This window comes from Xenopus laevis, chromosome 2L (genome assembly GCF_017654675.1).
Source record: "Xenopus laevis strain J_2021 chromosome 2L, Xenopus_laevis_v10.1, whole genome shotgun sequence".
Lineage (NCBI taxonomy): Eukaryota > Metazoa > Chordata > Amphibia > Anura > Pipidae > Xenopus > Xenopus laevis.
In genome coordinates, this window is record NC_054373.1 from 141,722,491 (window position 1) to 141,744,971 (window position 22,481).

A 22,481-nucleotide genomic window follows, 5' to 3' on the forward strand; every position below is an offset into this window, starting at 1 on the left:
AGTATAATGAATTCGTAAAAAAAAAAAAAAACACCTGTTTGTGTATACATATTTGTGCACTAATAAAAGTTATCTGAGTGTGCAAATACATGTAAATAAGTGTAAATAAGTGTAAATAACTGTACAAAAGGGACCAAGTGTGCTAAAATTAAAAAAAAAAAATTTAAAAAAATTCCAATCTTTACTAAAATGCATAAATGTACTGTAAGTATGTGTAGGTGCAGGTAAGTGTGTAAAAAAACGTGCACTTACCGTTTTTGGAGCAGGAGAATCGCTGTCTTCTTTGGAGGAGTCCTGGCAGCGTGTCTGCAGAGTTGCTGCGCAGCAGGAAGTGCGTGGGCGGCTCTGCAGGCAGGAAGAAGGTGAGTGTAGTAGCAGACGCTCCATGCGATGCGTCTGCTACTTTGAAGTCGGATCTGCGACAATCGAGTCGCAGATCCGACTTGACAGCCCCCCAGCCTCGTTGCCTAGGGGGCTGTCTTCTCTCCCCACTCTCTGCGGAGGCGGCAAAAGCCGCCGAAGCAGAGAGAGCGCTCAGCTGCTAAAGAACGTACAATGTACGTTCTTGGCAGCCTGAGCATTTGCCTGCCAGCACGTACGCCGTACGTGCTTGGCAGGCAAAGGGTTAAGCGCCTCTTTTCCAGCATGAACAACCCCAATTTGGCCAGTCTTTCCTCATAGCTAAGATTTTCTATACCTTTTACCAGCTTAGTTGCCCTTCTCTGTACCCTCTCTAATACAATAATGTCCTGTTTGTGTGATGGAGAGCAAAACTGTACGGCATATTCTAGATGGGGCCCTTACAAGTGCTCTATACAGTGGAAGAATGACCCCCTCCTCCCTTGACTCTATGCCCCTTTTAATACAGCTCAAGACCTTATTTGCCCTTGATGCTGCCGACTGGCATTGCTTGCTACAGCCAAGTTTATCATCTACAAGGACTCCAAGGTCCTTTTCCATAATGTTTTTGCCTAGTGCAGTCCCATTAAGGGTATAAGTGGCTTGGATATTTTTATATCCCAGGTGCATGACTTTACATTTATCAACATTGAATCTCATTTGCCACTTAGCTGCCCAGATTGCCAGTTTGTCAAGTATTTACAGATTAGTGCTAAGTCTTGCATAAGGTGACTCCATGGTTAATTAAGAAGACTGGCTCGGCTTTATTAGTGAAGTGTGAAAGGAGAGATATAATTGTCCTTGTCCATTGGCCTTCATTTCTATGACTGAAAGAAAACACATTTTCCAAATAAGAGATCTCTGTACATACGTCCTTTCTGACACTTGAGAGATGATTAGAGTGGTGTGTTGTGTGGTAGAGGAATATGAACACATTTTTACATGCTTTATCAAAACTGTATATATTGAGCCTTTGGCAGTGACATTCCTAAGTTATTACACACGCCCTTGGCTATTAATGTGCATTTCCAGGCTGCAGTATGTTACTGAGCATCTACATACAAAGCATAAAGCAAACATTAAGGTGAGTAAACCAGCTTCTAGATATTGTACAGGATGTGGCCAGCTTTCTACACCACCAATGTCCTGCTCTTCAAGGTACCTGATAGCACCTACATCTATTTGCCTTCAAGGGAAGTCCGAATGTGGTCAGTCAGCTATTCCTGGTTTGTCTAATTTGCAGGATAAACAGATTCACACCCAAGCGTCTCTACAAACACAGGCAAATGTATATTTATAAAGTGCTGAAAGGGTTTGCAGTGATGTACAATTTAGCAATCATTAAAAATAATGAATACATGTGTAGAAAATATGTGTCATGTGGTAGGAGACACAGTAGAAAAGACATCCATGCACTGAGAATCTTACAATCTAAGAGGATTAATAATATACAGGACCAAAAAGGAAGGCAAATGTTCCATTGATCCTAATGGGATCGCCCATAACTGCTGTTTATATAGGGCACGTATAACTTGTATCTAAGTAAGGGCTCTGTTGATGCTTGTATGTACTTTGTAGTCATCTGCCACATCATAAACTGCTTGTGCCTGCTCACAAAGCAATCACTGGTGAAATTTGCCTATTTATTTGTACAATATCAGATCATGTATGTCTTTAGAGGGAATTCACCATGCAAGCATGCATTGTTCAAAGTGCAATCTTGGCTAGAAGAGAGCTGACCTTCATTGTTTCAAGAGCCAAAACTAGCAGTGCAGACGATTATTTTTACCAAAAAATGTAAACTTTTACTGAATGCATAATGTAGCATTGCTTAGAATTACATTTTGTTTCATTATGCAAAATTAAAAAACAAAAAGTTTAATCCCCTTTAGGGCAGAGACACACTGTCAGATTCGGCGACAAATCTCCTCTTCTTTGGGGCGACTAATCTCCCCGAAAGCTGGCGGGATGGCACTCTGAGCGATTTGTTTTCCGACGTTTTCTTGTGAGGCAACTTAGAGCAACTTCGATAGACAAAGCGATCCGAGTGCCATCCCACCGGCAATTTCCATTCTAGCTGGCGGGAAGGCAGTTTGGGGAGATTAATTGCCCCGAAGAAGAGATTTGTCGCCAGGTGACTAATGTCCATGAATCTGACAGTGTGTCTCTGCCCTTAGGCTTATTATGGCACATATAGTTTATGCTTGTTCAGAGGAGAATATGTTCTTTGGATGCTTGCTAACAAGCTTTCCCTCATTTAAAGAGTTTATCTAATCAGATGCTAATCTCTTTTCCCACTCCCTATTTGCTTTTAAGGGCTGTTACATTTGTTCATGTTATTTTTTACCCTATGTATTAAAGTTGTTTTAATCCGATTGTTTTGCTAATAAAGCCATTACTCCTGTCTGCTGCGCCAGTGCTGCCTTCTCTGTTTTATATTGAGTTTTTTTTTTGTCACCCACTGAAGAGTCAGTGCATTACGGGTCACACCCTGCCTCTAAATCTCCTTCATTTAATTAGCTTTGTTGCAGCTTCTTTGGAGCCCTATCCTCTGAGCAGCAGATGGTTTATGAATTTGGGAACAATTAGATATTGCTTTTGATGTCATTAGAGAGGAGTTTAAACTTGTTTAAAGGAACAAGTAATCCCACAAATTGACATGGGATTGTAAATCGGAAAGTGGCTGCTGCGTTTCATTGTGTTTGCATGTGTCTCTGGCAGTTATAAGGAATTTATTACAGTTGTACATTTATGGCTATCACTTTGAAGGATCATAAAATATAGAGCATGTGCCCGTTCTCCATATGGCCACATTTGTAATTTATTTCTTTGTAAACATGTTTACTTTAATTCTCACGCAAGATCATGTAGCCCTCTGGTTTCAATATAAATAAATATATCTCTATCTGAAACATAAATTGCATGCTAGCCATTACTACCCTCTCTAAAGCTGGCCATACATATGGAGATTTCTTCCTGAGCAATATCGGGGTGATCCGATTGTGGATCCTAGGGCCCACCGTTCGGATCATTACGAGGAGCAAATGGGCAGTCGGATTGAGGACCGCATCAAGGAACTGATTAATTATTAGCATGTGCCACAAATCAGATTTTCTTTGCACCAGTGGTAGAGAGGATTTAATTATGTGCTCAAATTAACTTTTAATTACGCTAGTCAACCTGAAATATCTCACATACTCTGTCTTGGGTGGACAGAATATGTTGACACATTTTAATTTTTTTTCACCATGGCTGATTCCTTCTGTACACTGGACCTGTTAGACTGGTCTTGAAAATCAAAACATACTTTGTCTCTAATGGGCAGCCGTAGAAACAATGTCCTGATGAGCTAAAGGTGGTTATTATATGCAAGGATTATCTCTTATCCTCTACCCAACAACCCTTCTTTACTGTATATACTGTTAGTAAGTTTGAAAGCCTGTCAACCATATCTTGGTTTAGAAAACCACTTCTCTTCAACAAGTTGCTATGTTTTTGTAACCATGTATATCCTATTGTAATAAAAAAGGTTTTGTTCACCGATAGAAGCAGCTTGGTTGCAGGTAGTAAGTTGCAACTAGTGTTAGGCCTGGTGCACATTTGTAACCGCAGTCAACACATTTCATCATTGTCCCCAGCCCATTACTGGCTCCAAAAAAAACTCAGAAATGGTGGATAAAGCTGCGCTAATATGCTACACTGCCTGAAATGTATAGACTCTTGTGCTTGGGTGTACTTATGCCCCTTATGGAACTGGGATCCAACAATGGGATGTTTACAGCAGCAACAAGGTTCTAGAATTTCTTGAATGCAATACCTGCAAAAAAAAACCTTATGAATTTCTGGTGATTTCTTCCAATTGTGAACAGTGTGAATCGAGTATGGTACTATAGCCTGATGATCAACTGAAAACACAGATGGCTGTGTGTGTTCCCTTATAAACAAACAGAGTATGAAATTAAACCTTCTAAGAGGGCATAAAAATTCAGATTCTCAAGCTTGCTCATCAAATAACTTACCACATACAATATATTATGCAATGATTTATGACTGACTTCTTTAGCAGTGTTGGGATTAGTAATGACTCACCATTTACCAAAATTGGGCCTCTTCAAATACCGAACTCAACAACGGGTTCTTGGAAGACTGAAAAACAGAAGGTATTTTCTGCTGCAGGAGAGGTTTTCCATAGGGTGACAGTTCCCTGTGTTTCATCACCCATAAGAAAATGTGGGCTTACAGCTCACACAGGCTTTATCTGATTGTTATCTGCTATCTATAACTGTTGGTTTTAGTTCAGATAATTCAGGCATATACTTAGTTCATGGCAACAAGAGTTTTTTTGTTGTCACAATTGCCTTTATATTCATTACAGACATTTCAAATATTTTAATGTTTACTGCAGAGAAACGTTCTCCCCAGCCCCTACTCAAACGCCTACATCAGCAATTTCTATTCATTAAAAATTTCTCAACTTATAATGGGTCACTCTCTTCATTTTCCCAAGTATCTGACTCCTGGTTTGCTTCGACCCCTGAATTGTACAATGGGAGACATTGTGTGCAGAAATTAATTGCAAGTTGCAAATATACGCTGCTCCAATGTAAAAGAGGCTTTTTATAATAAAGGGCAGTGTAAGAGAAAGGGCCCTCCTCATGGTGTTGTGTGCTGGGTTAGCGATATAACGTAGGAAAATGTGGCTTATGCGCCATTGCTAGTCTTCCGAATGCATAATCAATGCAAATCTGAAAGGTCCTTGTTACCCTGTGCTTCTAATATATGACGTACTTTCCATATTTGACGTTCATTGGGTTTTTAAATATTCAAATTGTCAACTAAGCGGGTGGCACGAATTCTTACAATGCAAATGCCTAGTATTTGCATAAGGAACAATGTAATCCAATATAGTAGCAAATTTCTAGTGTTGGAAAGGCATTACATTAGTAAAAGGAATAGGAAATTTAAAAACATTTATAATTCAGTAAACTGTTTCAGATTATCTGACGTGCTCCTCAAGGAATTTGATGTTTTAAGTGTTTAAAGAAAAGGCCGGGCTGCCCTAACAATGTTTTCATCGACCAAGTGAGAGTCCTGAAGTTGTTGTTCAGACCAGAGGTTGCTAGACCAGTTATGGATCTTTACTTTCAGTTGGTTCTACTTTGAAAGGAAAGGTTATTTTCAACTTCTCCGTGAAGCCAGACTAAGAGCTGCTGTGAACCAAAACTCTGAGAATAACGAGTAACATTGTTGGCCAACAAAGAGTTGCGTAGTCAGTCACTTGAGAGGCTGTTGTTTTTCTCTTTTTTTACATACAAATGGTGATTATGATGGTGTGAGGGTTTATTGTTGATGAATATATGTTAGAAGAATAGGCAAAATATGTAGGATAGATTACCTAACAAAACTGTGTGAATCCCCCTGCTCAACAGGTTAGATGCTTGTATTTGGCATACTATTTTTATGTCTAATTCAAAATTACATTAGTGATTGTCTTTATTGTGTCTGTGTCTTAGCTAGCTGCCCACTACTCCTGATTCTCATGTCCCTTTTGATGCTATTGTTTTGGAGAGAGTTGTATAAACAAATAGCTGCCCATTGTTTCAGAGTACAGTAGTACAGACATGGCATTTCCATTATTTTGTAAAAAAAAAAAATATATATATATATATATATATATATATATATATATATATATATATATATATATATATATATATATATATATATATATATATATATATATATATATATATATATATATATATATATATATATATATATATAATTTTTTTTTTTTTTTTTTTTTTTTTTCGAACACCCCCAAAAGGATTTATGCGACACCAAACCTAATGTTTCAACTGGATCCCCATAAATCACCTTATAGATTTGTGGAGGAAGTGACACGGAGCCTAAAATAGTTTTTCCCACCTTGCTGACCGCATATACAAATATGTTTAACTAAATACACACGTTTAGAGACCTGTTTTGCTAGTCTTCTTCGGAATAGTGACAGTGTGAACTACTTGATAGAAATAACATTTATTTGTGGTAAATATTTAGGTATTAATACTTTGAGTAAATGTAAAAGTGCAAGATCACTGTTTTACACAGTTGTCTCATTCTTATTGTTTTACTGTAGGGCTCTTCAGCAGGCTGGAAGAACGTCAGCCAGTCACCGGAGTACCAAAGGTAAATAAGCACCACCCTTCACCATGTGCATCATTTGAGCACCTTGGAATGGGCTATGGACTGTTAACCAGCTATCAGTTACTACTCCTGGGCAAACTTAGTGTCTTTAATTACATAACCTCATTAATGTCACAGATGTTGGCATATGGCATAAAGATATGCGCCCCTTTACAAAAAAGTTAGGAGTTTGATTTGCTTGGCTAATAACATGAACTTAAGGCCCTTTATTACATATGGGTGTATGTTTTTAACAATAGAAATACATATAACTCTAGGTGTTTAAAGAAAATCAGTCCTTATTTTTTCTTGGGGCCCTTAGCACAGCCATATCTTTTCTCATTAGACAAAGTACTCGTTCGGCATTAGGGATGCACCGAATCCACTATTTTGGATTCGGCCGAATACCGAACCGAATCCAAAACCTAATTTGCAAATGCAAATTAGGGGTGTGAAGGGGAACCGGTTTTTACTTCCTTGTTTTGTGACAAAAAGTCACACGATTTCCCTTCCCACTAGTAATTTGCATATGCAAATTAGGATTCGGTTCGGCCAGGCAGAAGGATTCAGCCGAATCCTGCTGAGAGGCCGAATCCTGGATTCGGTGCATCCCTATTAGGCATGCTGGTAGTTGGGAAACTACAATCTTGCCAGGAACATGTCTTGCTTGTACATGCTTTCTGCTAACCATAATTAGTGGCACGTGTTTGTACCTTTTCCACCTGTACATGTCACACGTATAATTGGCCCCTGTGGTGTCCATGGGGCTCAGTGCAAACAATGCACCTTGTATCTTATCTTGGTTACAGATAGAGCAGTGCAGGGTACTGAAATCTGTTCCAGCTTTTCCCTTGGGTTAGGGGGATTCTGATAAGTCAATGCTGTGCCAGGATTTGTATAACTGTGTGATTAAATACAGAAATAGCTGGTGTTTAATGCATAATATAATTGTCCTAACTTTTGTTTCTAGGAAAATACTTACCTTGCAAAAAGAAGACTCGGAGTCCTTTGGATTTGAAATTCAGGTGAGTTGTGTGGAATTTTAAGTTTGGTTTGCCCTGCTTTAAACTCCTGTTCTCTGGGTCATGTTTTTTTGGTTACATTTGTTTGTACTGGTTAGTATAAAATATTGGTGAAAAACAGTCCTGAGCAGGGATAACTTCAGCATAACAATAGCTTCATACAAGTAAGGGGAGAAGGGCAGCTAAAGTGAAATTAATTTACTCTTACCTAAATCCTAACCATTAACAAACTTGGTTGTGCGACTTGTGCAGTAAGTACTTGCCCAATTTTTGCTTATGCTTACGTGCTATCAGTGCAAGGATAACTGCTGAACAGATCACATGTAGTGGTTTCTGTCAACTCCAAAACAAACCTCTTCTTCCCCTTGTGTTAATATTCTGTGCTTTGCCAGGGATTCATTTCATAGGCAGAACCGGGAAGCAAATAGCTGTGTTTGAAAAGAAGCCAAGTCTGACTATGGCGTTATCTAGATCTCTTAAAAGGAAATGGTCAACAAAACGTTCATAGGAAGTGGTGTTTTAAGAGAATTCAACCATTAACCCATGTTGCTCTTCAGATGTTTTGTGAGAGTAACCCTGAAGTTTAGTCTTGCTGGTCCGTTGCACATTGACAGACATATACTATATGTAAAACTGGGCAGTAGAGAATATGAAGGCCACTAGTACTTGCCTGTTGGGGACATCTTTAACTCCCATTAAGAGGGTTAAACAGTGCAGCTGAATAATAGATGTTGGCATTAACAATTCTGTGTATAGTCTTCCTTATGCTATCACCTGTCTGCAGTTTCCTAGGTGAAAAGTAACCTTGCCAGATTTAAGCCATTATTTTTTGCACAAGTGAATCAGCTAGTGAAGGACAACTGTCAGTTCCACAAATAATCTCACTCCATGAGTAGACCTTGGCAAAGCAGCAGTTTACACTGTGCCAGTATAGTGAATCACATGAGATTGTGAATTTAACTCTATACAGTTTGGCACAGAGTAAAGCCTTTCATCTGGGAAATGTATTGGGCACACAAAGTAGTGACATTCCTAAAAGAAAAAAAAACTAAGGTGCATATTTATTTCCATCACATGGCTAAAGGGAGATTGTTCATATGGTCTAAACAGTTTGCAGACTCCTATTCTTGACTGTTTAAAGTCAGATTGGCATCCAGTCTGAAATGCCAAACTTCCGCCTTTCTTACTGGGGTCCTGTCTATTTGGACTGCCTACTGAAAAAGCATAGCATGCAAATGTGACTGGTGGGAAGACTGGTCAGAGGAGTATGTTTTCTCACTATTAAAGGAGATGTTTTGGTAATAGTGTACCAAGAGTCTGTTGCCAGTTGTTCTTTTCAGGACTGGGATACTGCTTATTACAAAAGAGTGTATTATTTTAAGTAAGGTTTTGTTCTTGAACTGCAGGAAGGTTTCCAGTTGGCTTCAGATCGAAGCAATACACGTGGCTGCATCCTGAATATTGAGCAGGTTAACACCCTCCTGGCATTTATGCTTTGCAGCTGCAGTCAATACATTTTGTTATTTAGTTCATGAAGGAATCAGAGGGATTGAATATTTGCTAAGCAAACAGAAGGAAAGTGGAGCATCTGTTGCATGTTCCCTTAATGCAGCTTCATGTGACAGTTGTTAGGAAGTGGCCAGATATGTGGCTGATAGTAACTATTTACTGAGTGTTGCTCTTTTCATAGCAGCACTGCTGAGCCGTCTGTTAGGTTTTGGCTTTTGTTAACCTCTAAATGAATATTTAAGTTTGTCTTGTTCTAAATATATATGCGCGTAAAACTCGTGTGGCTTTCTGGCCCAATTTTTTTTTTGCTAAAAAAAAAAAGGTTACCTTTAAAAAGTTACATTTTGTGCTTGTTACAGCACTTACTGGAACTAGATGCATGTGAAAAAAAGGGTTGGGCACTTTGGGTCTGTTGCGTAAAGGTTCTCAGACTTACCAACCATGTCCCTTTGTTGTCACTTGATTTAGAGTCCAAATGCCACCCCGAAAATGTTATAAATGTGGTAACTTCCATTTCTCACTCCAGTTGAGCAGATCTCTATTACTTAGTTGCATTTATTTATACAGGTATAGTATCCGTTATCCGGAAACCTGTTATCCAGAAAGCTCTGAATTATAGAAAGGCCAACTTCCATAGACTCCATTTTATCCAAATAATCCAAATGATATGCTTTTTCTCTGTAATAATAAAACAGTAGCTTGTACTTGATCCAAACTAAGATATGATTAATCACTAAAGGAAGCAAAACAAGCCTATTGGGTTTATTTCATATTTGCACGATTTTCTAGTAGACTTAGAGGAATAGTAACACCAAAAAATGAAAAAGTATCTTAAAGTAATGAGTAATGAGTAATGAAAATATAATGTACTGTTGTGCTGCACTGATACAACTGCTGTGTTTGCTTCAAAAACACGACCATACTTTATATAAACAAGCTGCTTTGTAGCCATGGGGGCAGCCATTTAAAGCTGAAAACTAGCCTATTGGGTATATTTAATGCTTATGTAGGGGCCCCTACGGGTTAATCTGCCCTGCAGCTTTAAGGCCCCCACATTTTTTCTTAGTGTGATCTGCCAGTAAAGGTATGACAGCTCCTGCCACACTGCACTATAGTGTGTGTAAGGAGTGGCCTCTTCCGCCTGTAGATGGTGATCCAGCTGGGTGTGCCCAGGGGAGTTGGGTACAGCAAGGCCCAGAAAGGCATGTGTCCAAGTCGGGGACCAGGCAACCCCATGAATGAGGAATAGAAAGTGGCAGGTGAGCTCCCAGTACTAGTACACTCTAGGAGTGTAAGATAGTCAGGGTTGAGCTAAAAAGAGCAGTTCTGAGCTCCAACATAGGAGTGATAGTTTGGAGGTATCTCTCCCAGGCCATATTGCCTGTAGTATAGGGATCCCAGTGGAGAGGGAATCAGGAGAGAATGATTGCCCTGAGGTTGATCCAGAGACCACTACCGGAATATGTTTGCAGAGGTGAAGTGGGATACCTGCCAAGTCTGTCCTAAGGGAGTGTCACCACGTGTAAACCTGCATGAGATGTGCCTGTGCACTTTTCCTCTGATTCACTGTGATGTGAGTAAACCTGGTGACATTGTCAATTGACTAATAAACCGTTCCTGTTTGTACCATAAGAACCTCCTGGTGCCCATTCTTTTCCGGTCACGTGTAACCCATGCTCTAGTGCGCTAGCTGGGGAATTAACCCTGTATGGCCCAAATAGGTGTTACACTTACATTACTTTTTTTTTTTTGTCTGGAGGACCAATGGTCCTGTTAGGATATGCAAGGAAGTGAAGTATCGTACATTGCAAAAAGAGTACATGTATATGTTGCCAAATAGTCTTTAGGTAGAGACCATATCTGTGCATATTGCATCACAATCCAATGTTGTACATTACGTTTTGGGCTTCTATACCAGCCTAAGGCAACCACAGTCCTTTGCAGTAAAGATCTGTGTCCCCAAAGATGCCCTAGTAGCTCCCCATCTTCTTCTACTGATTCACTGCACATGCTCTGTGCTGCTGTCACTTACTTGGCTTAGGGACCCACTCACAATATACAGTACACATACAGTAGAATAGAAATGTCACAGTATAAGGCTGATTAGTAATTAATACAGATAATTACTACATAGCAGCACAGAAACCAGTGCATCTAGAATGATAATTTAATAATCAGCCCTGTAGCATCAGCTTATATTACAGACGATATATGCTTGATAATTTGTGATGACCCCTAAGCTTAGCTTCTCAACAGCTGCTCAGAGCCCACTAAGCATGAAAGTGTCAGACACTTTCCAAGATGGTGACCCCCTGTGACTAGTTTCAAGTCCTGGATCATTGCTGCTATTGAGAAGCTGAAACTTTAGGCTGGTGCGATAAGTTTATTATATAAAATATGGCATTTTAGCCATATTCATTTTTAGGGTTTAGTTTTCCTTTAATGACTGTCTGAAGCAGTGGCAGAGCTGCTGTGGGTATAAACAAAACAATCACAGACCCCCCCAGTGGGTTAGCTCCTTTGATGAGGAGGAATATTTCCTTACTGGCGCCATCTGCATTCTTCTGCCTTTACGGACTGACCCTAGATATCATACCGTAGTTTGCTCTCTCTGCATAGCTTGATATAATGCTTGGTTCAAAGGGATTCTGTCATGAGTTTTATGACATCGTTTTTATTTCTAAATTACACTGTTTACACTGCAAATAATTTACGATACAATATAAAATTGCATTCTTGAACCAGCAAGTGTGTGTTTTTTTTTTTTTTGTTTTTTTTTTAATATTGCTGTGTAGATATGATGTGCGGGTTGACCTAATATCCGCTGGTCGGGATGAGTTTGGGTTGACCTCGCACACTATTTTTTCCGAGTCGCTGGTGGGTGCGGGTTGAGCTCTTCTTACTGCTCTCACCACCCGCACCTTCCAAATGGCGGCTTCCGACTTCCATTTTGAGTTTTTATAAACGCGCACCTCTTGCCCCACCAATTTTTTTACGTCATCGGCGGGCGACGTGGGTCTATAAAAGAGACCCGGAAGTCGGGCATGGGTGGTGGGGTTGCAGGCCAGAAAAGCCAGACGCGCACATCACTACTGTGTAGGCAGTCATCTCAGGTCATTTTGCCTGGTCATGTGCTTTCAGAAAGAGCCAGCACTTAAGGATGGAACTGCTTTCTGGCAGGCCGTTGTTTCTCATACTCAATGTAACTGAATGAATGTGTCTCAGTGGGACTTGGCTTTTTACTATTGAGTGCTGTTCTTAGATCTACCAGGCAGTTGTTGTTGTTAGGCTGCTGGGGGGTGAAGGGAGGGGGTGATATCACACCAACTGAAATGGATTTCAGTGCAGAATTCTGCTGGAGCAGCACTATTAACTGTTTTGGGGGGGGGGAAAAATGTTTCCACTACAGCAGGGGTCCCCAACCTTTTTCACCAGTGAGCAACATTGAGATTTAAAAAGAGTTGGGGAGCAACACAAGAACAAAAAATGTTCCTGGGTGGTGCCAAATAAGGGTTGTGAATGGCTAATGGTAGCCCCTTTGTGGACTGGCAGCCTACAGGTGGGTCTGTTTGGCAGTACATCTGGTTTTTAAGCAACCAAAACTTGCCTCCAAGCCTGGAATTCAAAAATAAGCACCTTCTTTAAGGCCACTGGGAGCAACATCCAAGGGGTTGGAGAGCAACATGTTGCTCACGAGCTACTGGCTGGGGATCACTGCACTACAGTATCCCTTTAAATTAGAGGATTGCATTTAAATGGGGGGGGGGATATAAATTAAACCCAAAGTACACAAAGTTTTATCTTCCTGAGTCTTACTTTCCGCCTAACAATTCTTTGTTTAAATGTAATCTCACTTTCCTCTCTCTAGACATATGGACTGCACCACCAAGACAAGAATGCTGTGGAAATGTTTACCTTTGTATGCCGGGTGCAGGATGGAAGTCCCGCTCAGCTGTGTGGTCTCAAAGTTGGTACGTTACTTTCCATAAAACTTCTTGTTAATAATGCTGACAGTCTGTCTGCCCAAAGGGGTGCAATCATAATGTCATTATGCTGCTCATTTTGGAATTTCCTGATAATTTTTTACTAACCTTGATGTATTAGTAAGAAGTGTAAAAAAAAATGTGGTTTTTATTTGGAAAGCAAAAAACCTGCTTTTCCTGTTTCGTGAAGATTTCCGGTAGTGCAACTTAAATGCACAGAGGCCACAAAACCATCAAAGCCATGAGCATGGTTTATATCAGCGGTGCCATGTGGCCAGTTGTGTACATTCTGTCTGATGCACAGCTTGTTAGTCCAGTGACTGCATTTGTACATACATGTTACCATTACCCTAAGGGAGGCAGTAAATATTGTAGATTGTGTTACAGTTTGGTACTGAAGTGGCTTTGTAGTGTCATTTGAAGATCTGCTATATAGAAACACTGGCCTAATACTAAAGGACCTTATTTTATTGCTCTCTTAAAGGGATACTGTCATGGGGAAAAAAAAAATGTCAAAACGCCTCCGTTAATAGTGCTGCTCTAGCAGAATTCTGCACTGAAATCCTTTTCTCAAAAGAGCAAACAGATTTTTATATATTTAATATTGTAATCTGACATGGGGCTAGACATTTTCAGCTTCCCAGCTGCTCCCATTCATGTGACGTGTGCTGTGCTAAACTTCAGCCACTCTTTACTGCTGTACTGCAAGTTGGAGTGATATGACCCCCCCCCCCCCAGTCCCTCTGTACCTTTTAAAAGAAAAATATACTATCTATACTATGTTTTCAGCCTACGTATTTGGGCTGATCTCAGGTTGTGTGTTAGCGCACACAGGCTGATCAGATTCAAATCAATGAAGCAGGGGTCTCTGCAAAATTACTCAGACTGACCACAGCCGCTGACAATAGCCTGTGTGCCCATAGCTCTCTTAGTTTTACCATGCAGTAGTTCTGAGTTTAGCACCTTGCAGAGTTGGTATGTACCTTGTAAGCATAGAAAAGCTATATAAAACCTTTAAAAATAATAAGCTTCAGAATTCATGACAAATTTTGTAGTTATTCATTTAGAAATTAATCATACATAGTGGAAAAGTGAGTTATTCATGCAGGTGACCGGGAAATCTGATGGTTTCTGCTTTTCATATTCAATATTTATAACCTCTAATTTGCTTTCCTGTAGAGGGATCGTTTAAGATTCCTGTAAAATGTTGCCAAATGCTACCTTACTCTGCCTAGGCCTCCCATATCTGTAACCTCTGGATAAATCATCCAGAATTTACAGATCTGTTGTTGAAAAATGGTTGGCTGCTTGAATACACAGCACCCTTTTATATGGAGGTACCCAGGCATTTAACTTCACTCGCATTGCTGTACTGACGACTGATACCGTAGCCTGGGGTTTTGTTTCAAGAGCAAGTATATTCCTCTATTCCACAGAATCGGAATGTGTTTTATTTTACCAATGAATCATTACACTAAGCCAATTTAAAAACTCAAGTCACTTTTTTTACCCAGCAAGAGAGGGGTCTTTATAGAAGAGCCAACAGAATGATGGTACACAGTTACCTGATGGCAGTGATCAGGTATCTGAGAATTCAGCCCTAGGGTAGGACACTTATACCTGTGATGCTCCAGTTGTTACAGTCGGCATTCTATGATACCACTGTACAGATAAATCTTATATGTGCACTTGGGGGGCTTGTGTCCATGAAGATGTCCTGATTGTGTTGTGGCTCTGATTTAATCCTGGGTTTTCAAGTTATTTTTCCTCTGTGATCTGATCAAAGGTTTCTGAAATCTTTCTGCAATCCTATTTTGTTAAGCAAGTTATTTGCCCTCCATAACTAGTGTTTGTTTGTCCAACCTCTCCGTTTCTTTGAACAGCGGTGTGTTAATGTGAAACGCATGTTAGTGGGGATGTTTTTCTTCTGTGTTTGGTTAAGTCCCGTTGCTTCTCTGCATTATACAACATGTTCTGTGCAGGAAATGAGTCACTTAAGCTCAGGGCTTGGAAGAGGGCCTCCCATTGTGTCTGTTCCATGATGGGCTGGGAATGAACTCCTGTTCTCTCTCTCCTGTACACATGTGCCAAATTTCTGCAAAGTTCAGGAAAATCCAAGACATTTTTATGCAGTGTTCCTTCAGGCCTTTGCTGTCATGTTTTTGTTTGAGAGGAAATGGTCAAGGACAAGGAAGCAGGGGCAGTTCTAACAAGCTCTGTGCCTTATTCCCACAGAGGTGTCTTGGCAGGGGGGTCCAAGAATGGGCAACTGTCTTCAGTCCCACATATAGGGGTGCATTTGGGGACAGTGTTCGGGGGGCTGTTCGGACCTTTGTGTTCTTGATTTGCCGGGACCTCATTTTAATATCGGTATAGTAGTATAATGGTGTTGGCTAAGTTTTGGCCCTTTATTTGTCAAAGTAAAACACTGATTCAGGAAGAGCTAGACATTTCAATAGATATGAAAAACCATAGAGTTACTTTATATAAAATAGGCACTCCAGATAGGTTGTGGCAGGTCAGGGGAAAACCGAAGATAAAAGCCTAAAGACTTTAGCTCCCCATTATGTTCTTAGAGCACTCCATACATCTGACTATGTAAACTACTGAACCACATTATGTTGCTGTACTGAGATGCAGACATGTAAAGGCAATGAGATGCTTGATTCTAACGGTATGGCCCTAACCATGTTTGTTCTTATTTATACAGGTGATATAATTGCCGGAGTAAATGGCCTCAACATGGATGGAGTCAGGCACCGAGATATCGTAGAGATGATCAAGGCTTCTGGAAACACAATAAGGTAAATGTCACCCTGGGTATTTTCCATTTACCATCTGCTGTCTTTAGTTCCATTTTTTTTTTTTTTTTTTTTTTTTTTTTAGATCTTACCTCTAGCTAAAGTAAATTGGTTTGCTATACAGGTATGGGACCTGTTATCCAGAATGTTGCGGACCTGGGGTTTTCTTGGTAACGGATCTTTCTGTAATTTGGATCTTCTTAATTTGTCCACTAGAAAATCCTTTAAGCATTAATAAACCCGACAGGCTGGTTTTGCTTCCAATAAGGATTAATTATATCTTAGTTGGGATCAAGTACATGGTACTGTGTTAGTATTACAGAGAAAAAGGAAATCCTTTTTTTAAAATTTGGATTATTTAGATAAAATGGAGTCTATGGGAGACCGGCATACCGCGATTCGTATTACGGGTTTCCGGATATTGGATCTTATACCTGTATCTTTAAGAACAAACTTTTCTAAATGTGTCCTAGATTTTTCTAATAAATGATCATTAAAGGTGATCTTTATCATAGACAATATTTCTTTAGTGATGGCAAAGGGCACAAGAAGAGCAATGATTTGTGGTGTTAAGTTTGATTGAAGTTTGTGGGGTACAAATGGGTTTTTCAGTAAGTAAAGGGTGGATTTTGTGTAACTTTGACTAATCATGCATTATGGGATACACTGAAGTTGTACAGGGAGTTTGGGACATTATGTGGTACATTCTGTGTGGGAATCACAATTGCAGGCTTTTTGCATTTTGAAAAGCAGTTAAAGGAGTATTTTATTATATGGTTTTGTACACAGTTTTTAGGAAGGAAGGTCCCAGCTATTAGAAGCAGAATTAGAAACCGTGCTATTGTTCTTTATACACAGTTTTGGAGCCAAATGAGACTGATATGAGCGGCAAACTACCCTTTTCTGTAACCTTAGCAACAGGATCCATTAATATTCCCGCTCTTTTTTTTTTAGCTGAGATGCACCTGGGTGGTCACAGAGGTCCCAAATAAACACAATAGACGTGTCCTCTTTATATAACCGCACACGTCTTTGTTTTCTTTGTCATTGCCCTCCTCTGTTGTCTAAATAATAGGCCTGGAAAGAATTGCTTGACTGTAATCAAGTGACGCAGCCCAGGCTGCTTTATTAGCAAAGGTGGGCCGTGACTGCTGGGCAGGTTGTTATGGTGACTGGTGCTTATGTGTTTGTTGTCATTTTGTGTGCGGTCAAGGGAGGGGGTTTGATTTTCAACTGTAGCAGCTCTCACCTGTATTTAAGTGTGGGGCTGATGTCTGGGATACTTCACTGCTTCATTCCTTCTGCTCTGCACCCCTTCTCTTGTCTGGCAAATTCACACAAACAAGTAGGTTATATGAAATGCTCTTCAGATCTTTGTTTGCCTTGATACCATGTGCTACGAATACAATGACATTACTAGGAGAGGAACTATCGAAAAATAGGCCGAATATAGTAGCATTTTTGGGCGTGGGAAAATGCTCTTTGGGCATGGCCATCCTATAATATATATATACTGTATCTATGTTAAACTGAATGTATTCCTTTTGATGTGTTTTAAGATTACGTTTGCTCAATAAACTTCATTGCAGAATTTGAGTCATTTGAGTCCAAAGTGTTTGGCGGTTTCTTGCAGAGAGTTGGTCCTTGCTTACTGTTTGACATCAATTATGCTTTAGATTGTACATATAAATATAGGCTGTTTTTTTCTTTTTGTTATGTAATGTATGTATGTATGTATATATGTATGTATGTATGTCTTTTCAAATGCCAGTATACACAATAGTGGGTGGGTGTGTGTGTGTATGTGTATATATATACATACATACATACATACATACATACATACATACATACATACATACATACATACATACATACACCCACTATTGTGTATACTGGCATTTGAAAAGTCACTCAATCTGTTATCCCTGTGGCGCGTTGCTTGGTTACATATTCAGATGTTTTGTCAGGCAGAAATGTCTATCAAACTAAAAAGTGCAGGAGCCCTGCCCCCTCTTTCTTTATATAAAGTATGTCTTAATTATAGTGTTTCATTAGACTATTGTCAGCCTTCCCAGTAGCCTGATTTATACTGGGAGGAATGAAAGCTGCGCACTGAGTGAATTACGGCTCTTTAACATGTTCTCAAATAACGTTCATTCCCTCTGCATTGGCAGGCTGGAGACTGTTTATGGATCCGCAATCAGAAGGGCTGAGCTGGAGGCTCGAATACAATATTTAAAGGTAAGTGGTGTTACTACTTCACTAGTACCTTCCATGTGTGGTGATAGTTTTTTTTTTTTTAGTTTTTTTTGTGGGCACAGAACAATCCTAACCTGCACCATTGCATTTATAATAATAAACTGCACGGTTGGTGTTGCTTTAACAAACCACATGGCAGCTCCAACTAATGCATAAATCTGATGCTCCATGCAAACCGTATGCTAATTAGGGATGCACCGAATCCAGAATTCTTGTGAGTGAACAAACTGAATCTGAATCATAATTTGCATATGTAAATTAGGTGTGGGAAGGGAAATAGCATGACATCTCAAAACAAGGAAGTAAAACATTATTTTTCCACTTTTTCCTTTCCCGTCTCTAATTTGCATATGCAAGTTAAGATTTGTATTCAGCCGGATCTTTCACGAAGGATTCAGTGATTCGGCCGCATCCCAAATAGTGGATTTGGTGCATCCCTAATGCTAATGTCTGCTATAGGGCTCTCAAGGGAAAGTAAGCAGACTATAACCCTTGCCTTTTAATTTGTCTAAACTTGCATTTTGTAACAATCTTTGTCCTTGTAGCAAACCTTGTATGAGAAGTGGGAAGAATACCGCTCACTCATGGTGCAAGAGCAGAGACTGCTGCACGGTAAGAGCACCATTCTCCTAATTACACACTGCATGACCGCTATGATTATATTTCAGATGTCTTTATGACTAATATTCACTTTCATTTCAAATTCTCACAACACTTTCACATTCTTATACGGTGTATTTTTACTTTTTTCCTAACATAATTGATCTTAGAACAGATTCTTCTTTCGTGGGCTGTGGGCTTGTCCTAAAATGAAAAATGTTGCAAAACCTGACTTGCAGATCTGTTCCTTAAGGGTATTAATCTGGGGAAGCCTGGCAGCTAGCTCAAAGACCAACTATAAATCCATCTTGCTTGGTGCTCCGTATCAGTTTACTAATTCAGCTGCTTTTGCTCAGGCAGAGCAGCAGTTTAATTAGAAAGCTGACCCTAACGAAGGCTCCTCTGTTGTCGTGAATCCTACCTCTGCTTAATTCACTAATAAGTAAAGAATTGAACCTTTGATTTCATTTTTCATCTTATCATAATTGTTACAAAGTTGTACCTCGTAAATTGGCCCAGTAGCTAATCTTATATTGTGAAAATAGTACAAGCCTTATAGATAGACTTTGACTACGTGTTGTGTATGACCAGTAACTTCCTCTAATAATTGTTCTTAAATTTTTTTAGGCATAGTTGTGAAAGACCCGAGTGTGTACGACACCCTTGAATCTGTGAGATCTTATATCTATGGGACGGTCAACACGTGCAGCAAAGACCCTCTTACTGGGTCATTGGCCGCTGGAAGTATGTGTAGCAGTGCAAGTTGCCTTAGCACAACGGAGGACAATGAAGATGCAGTATATCAGACTTGCTACTTCGGCTCAGACTCCACAGATGAAATAAACAGCCTTCCAGGCAAAACTAACAGCAATGGCAAGCCTTATAAGTCAACGCTGACGCGCAGCTCCAGTGTGAAATGTCCGGGACCCATTACAAACTGGGACAACAAACCAAAGGAACAGAGTAACTTTGTTTCTCTGCCCAGGAAAAAGCACAAAAGTTTTCGAAAAAGACTCTTGAAATTCATTCCTGGACTTAACAGAAATTTAGAAGAGGAGGCCAGCCCTCTTTAATATCCCTCCCCCCTTTCTTTATATAAGAAGTTAAGTTATTTATTTATTGTTCTATTTCTGGAGAAAAGTGAAAGCTTTGTGTTGACTTTTTTGTTAGACTTAACTGTACAACTTTATAGCTTCGGCATTTGTTTTTCATTAAAATGTTTGGCACAGCAAAAGATGCCAAACGCCAGGTTTTTCTATGGAAAAAAATTTTTCTGTTTGTTTCAATGACTTTCAGTGTTCAAAAGGATGTTTGAGCCATATTCCTGCCAGCAGGAAGCCCCTTTACGTTATAAAAGGTTTATTCTGGTTCACTGCAAGTAAAGTTCACGTTCTCTCTTAATGCACACGTGAAGCCTGCGTGCAGAAGGCTATGGCATGAATCAACTTTAAATAAAGCTTTGTGTACTGAACTCTCTCAGGCTAAATGTAACTCAGGAGAAATATCAAAATCTCATTGTGAAAAGTGAAGCTTTGCGGAAACAAGAATGGAAGAATACATCTCACTGTTCCCAAAATCCCAAGCTACCCTATTTCTAGATCAACTCCAGGCCTCTGGTACATACACTCTAAAGGATTTGGGAGATCTACATGTTATAATATTCAGAACTGGTTTAAGGGAAAAAAATGTAATTAAAAATGCAGCCCTAATACAATTACAGAGGGGATAATTTTGACACAAACTTGCTCATGTTCCATGTTTGGTAGCCAGGTTTTCCCCTTCATCCCCTATTTATCCTAATAGCCAGATAGTTTTGGGGCAGCAGCCTATGCAGTGTTATTCTGAGCAAAGGTATTCAAAAACCATTGTCTGCTTTAGAAATTTATATCATGACATGATAGCTAATAAAAAAAGAAAAAAATCCAACAGCCTTGGGGTGTGGTTGCCCAGCCAGTGGGTCTTCCAGCTGCTGATGACTTCCCTCTTGCTGTTGGGAGTTGTAGCTTAGCAGCTGTTAGGAATACCAGGGCTTATAGCAGTTCCAAGCTTGTTTCTCAGCTAGCTGTGCACATTGGGAGTGTTCTTAACCTTTTCATATTTCCACTGATGTGATTGGCGCTACCATAGTTTGTTCACAAAAATGCCTTAAGATCTATAAAATATTATGTGCCATCAGGGACAGAGGTAAAGCATGTGCTATTTGTAACAGAAATGAGAATGTCCTCTTGTGGGGCTTATTAATCATGGACCGGTTTTAAATCAACTTTATGGTTCCCGTTTTACTGCTGTGTGTGTGTGTGTGTGTGTGTGTGTGTGTGTGTGTGTGTGTGTGTGTGTTCTGGTTTCAGGGATACTTAAATATTGAGACTTGGCTGCTCCTTTGCTACTCTGTAGCCCCTCTTTGCATGCCTTTCTTTTGTAGAGTTGGCAGTAAAGGGGTTAAGGCCACCCAATGGAACACTCCTTCATTCCTTGATAGCAAGTTATGGGCTGCCAGCGTGGGAGGAATGTCTGTCCTTGCATGTCAATTTCTCCCATGTGTACATGTAACTATTACAGATCTCCTTTGACACAGTACAATATGCCAGTCAGCGGCTCATTGGCAGGCACCACAAGCACCATGTGCAGGACAAATGTTACTGTACAGAAGGGCCCCACAGCATCTCCAACCGCAAGAACCACATTCCAACATCCAAAGGAAATCTCCACAGCTGTGACAAACTATGCTCAGAATTGATGGGATGGCAGCAGACATGCACAAACAAGGGATATTCAGTTCTCTTAAAGAAACGCTTCACAATCTCTGGGGCAGGCCCCCTAAGGATAATGTTAAACAGAGAAGTCAGTGGAGCTCTTCGACAGGCTGAAGGCTATAAATATTTCCCATAGGCCTGTATCTGGCCCTTCAACTTCCAACTGGTCAGCCCTAACTTCATATGTACCCTCATATTTACTGTACCTTTAATAAAAATGATTCATTGACAAATCATTAAAATGTTTTCTCTGTATGTGCTGGTTTCCCTTTCCCCATATGATTTAGCTGTTCCTCCCAAAACTGTCAGACTTTACATTGTTACAGAGCTGCACATCTGATCATTAAAATGTTGTGTTGCCACCAAAGTGCTGCACTTCTTTATAATGGCTGCATTTGTTTTACAGGCTTGTGCTGTTGCTATATTAAATGAGTCTTTCACATGTAATAATATGTGAACATACCAACCAGCTGCAGTGACTGTAAACTGTGGACAGGCCATTGAGTTATAAATAAATTCTTACAGGCAAGGAAATTAGCCAGAAGGGTGGGATGACAATTACAACTATCTGAATCTATCAGATTTTGAAATGGCTTCTTAGCCATTTTTAATTATTTCCCTTTTTACTAATGACTCTTTCCAGCTTTTATATTGGGGTCACTGACCCCCATCTTGTAAAGAAATGTGCTGTAAAGCTACAAATGTATTTTTATTGCTACTTATCACTTGTCTTTCCATTCAGGCCCACCCCTATTCATATCCCAGTTTCTTATTCAAATCAGTGCATGGTTGCTATGGTAATTTAGACCTTAGCAACATGATTGCCAAAACTGCAGACTGCTGCTGAATAAATAATAATAATAATGCTAAATACTCAAAAAAAAAATTCCAAATTACCCTAGAATATCACTTTACATCATACAGGTATGGGATCTATTATCCAGAATGCTTGGGACCTGAGGTTTT

At 39.8% G+C, this 22,481-nt stretch overlaps 1 protein-coding gene across 1 annotated transcript in view; it reads left to right on the forward strand.

Moving 5' to 3' along the window:
• Positions 1-20,675, forward strand: part of tamalin.L (trafficking regulator and scaffold protein tamalin L homeolog) — a 32,499-nt gene extending 11,824 nt beyond the window's left edge. The window contains 7 exon segments of the mRNA NM_001085984.1: positions 6,539-6,588; positions 7,556-7,610; positions 12,985-13,087; positions 15,810-15,903; positions 18,078-18,144; positions 18,708-18,774; positions 19,390-20,675. Coding sequence (NP_001079453.1) covers positions 6,539-6,588; positions 7,556-7,610; positions 12,985-13,087; positions 15,810-15,903; positions 18,078-18,144; positions 18,708-18,774; positions 19,390-19,835 — 882 coding nt within the window. The 3' untranslated portion in view covers positions 19,836-20,675.
• Positions 20,676-22,481: the final 1,806 nt, after the last annotated feature.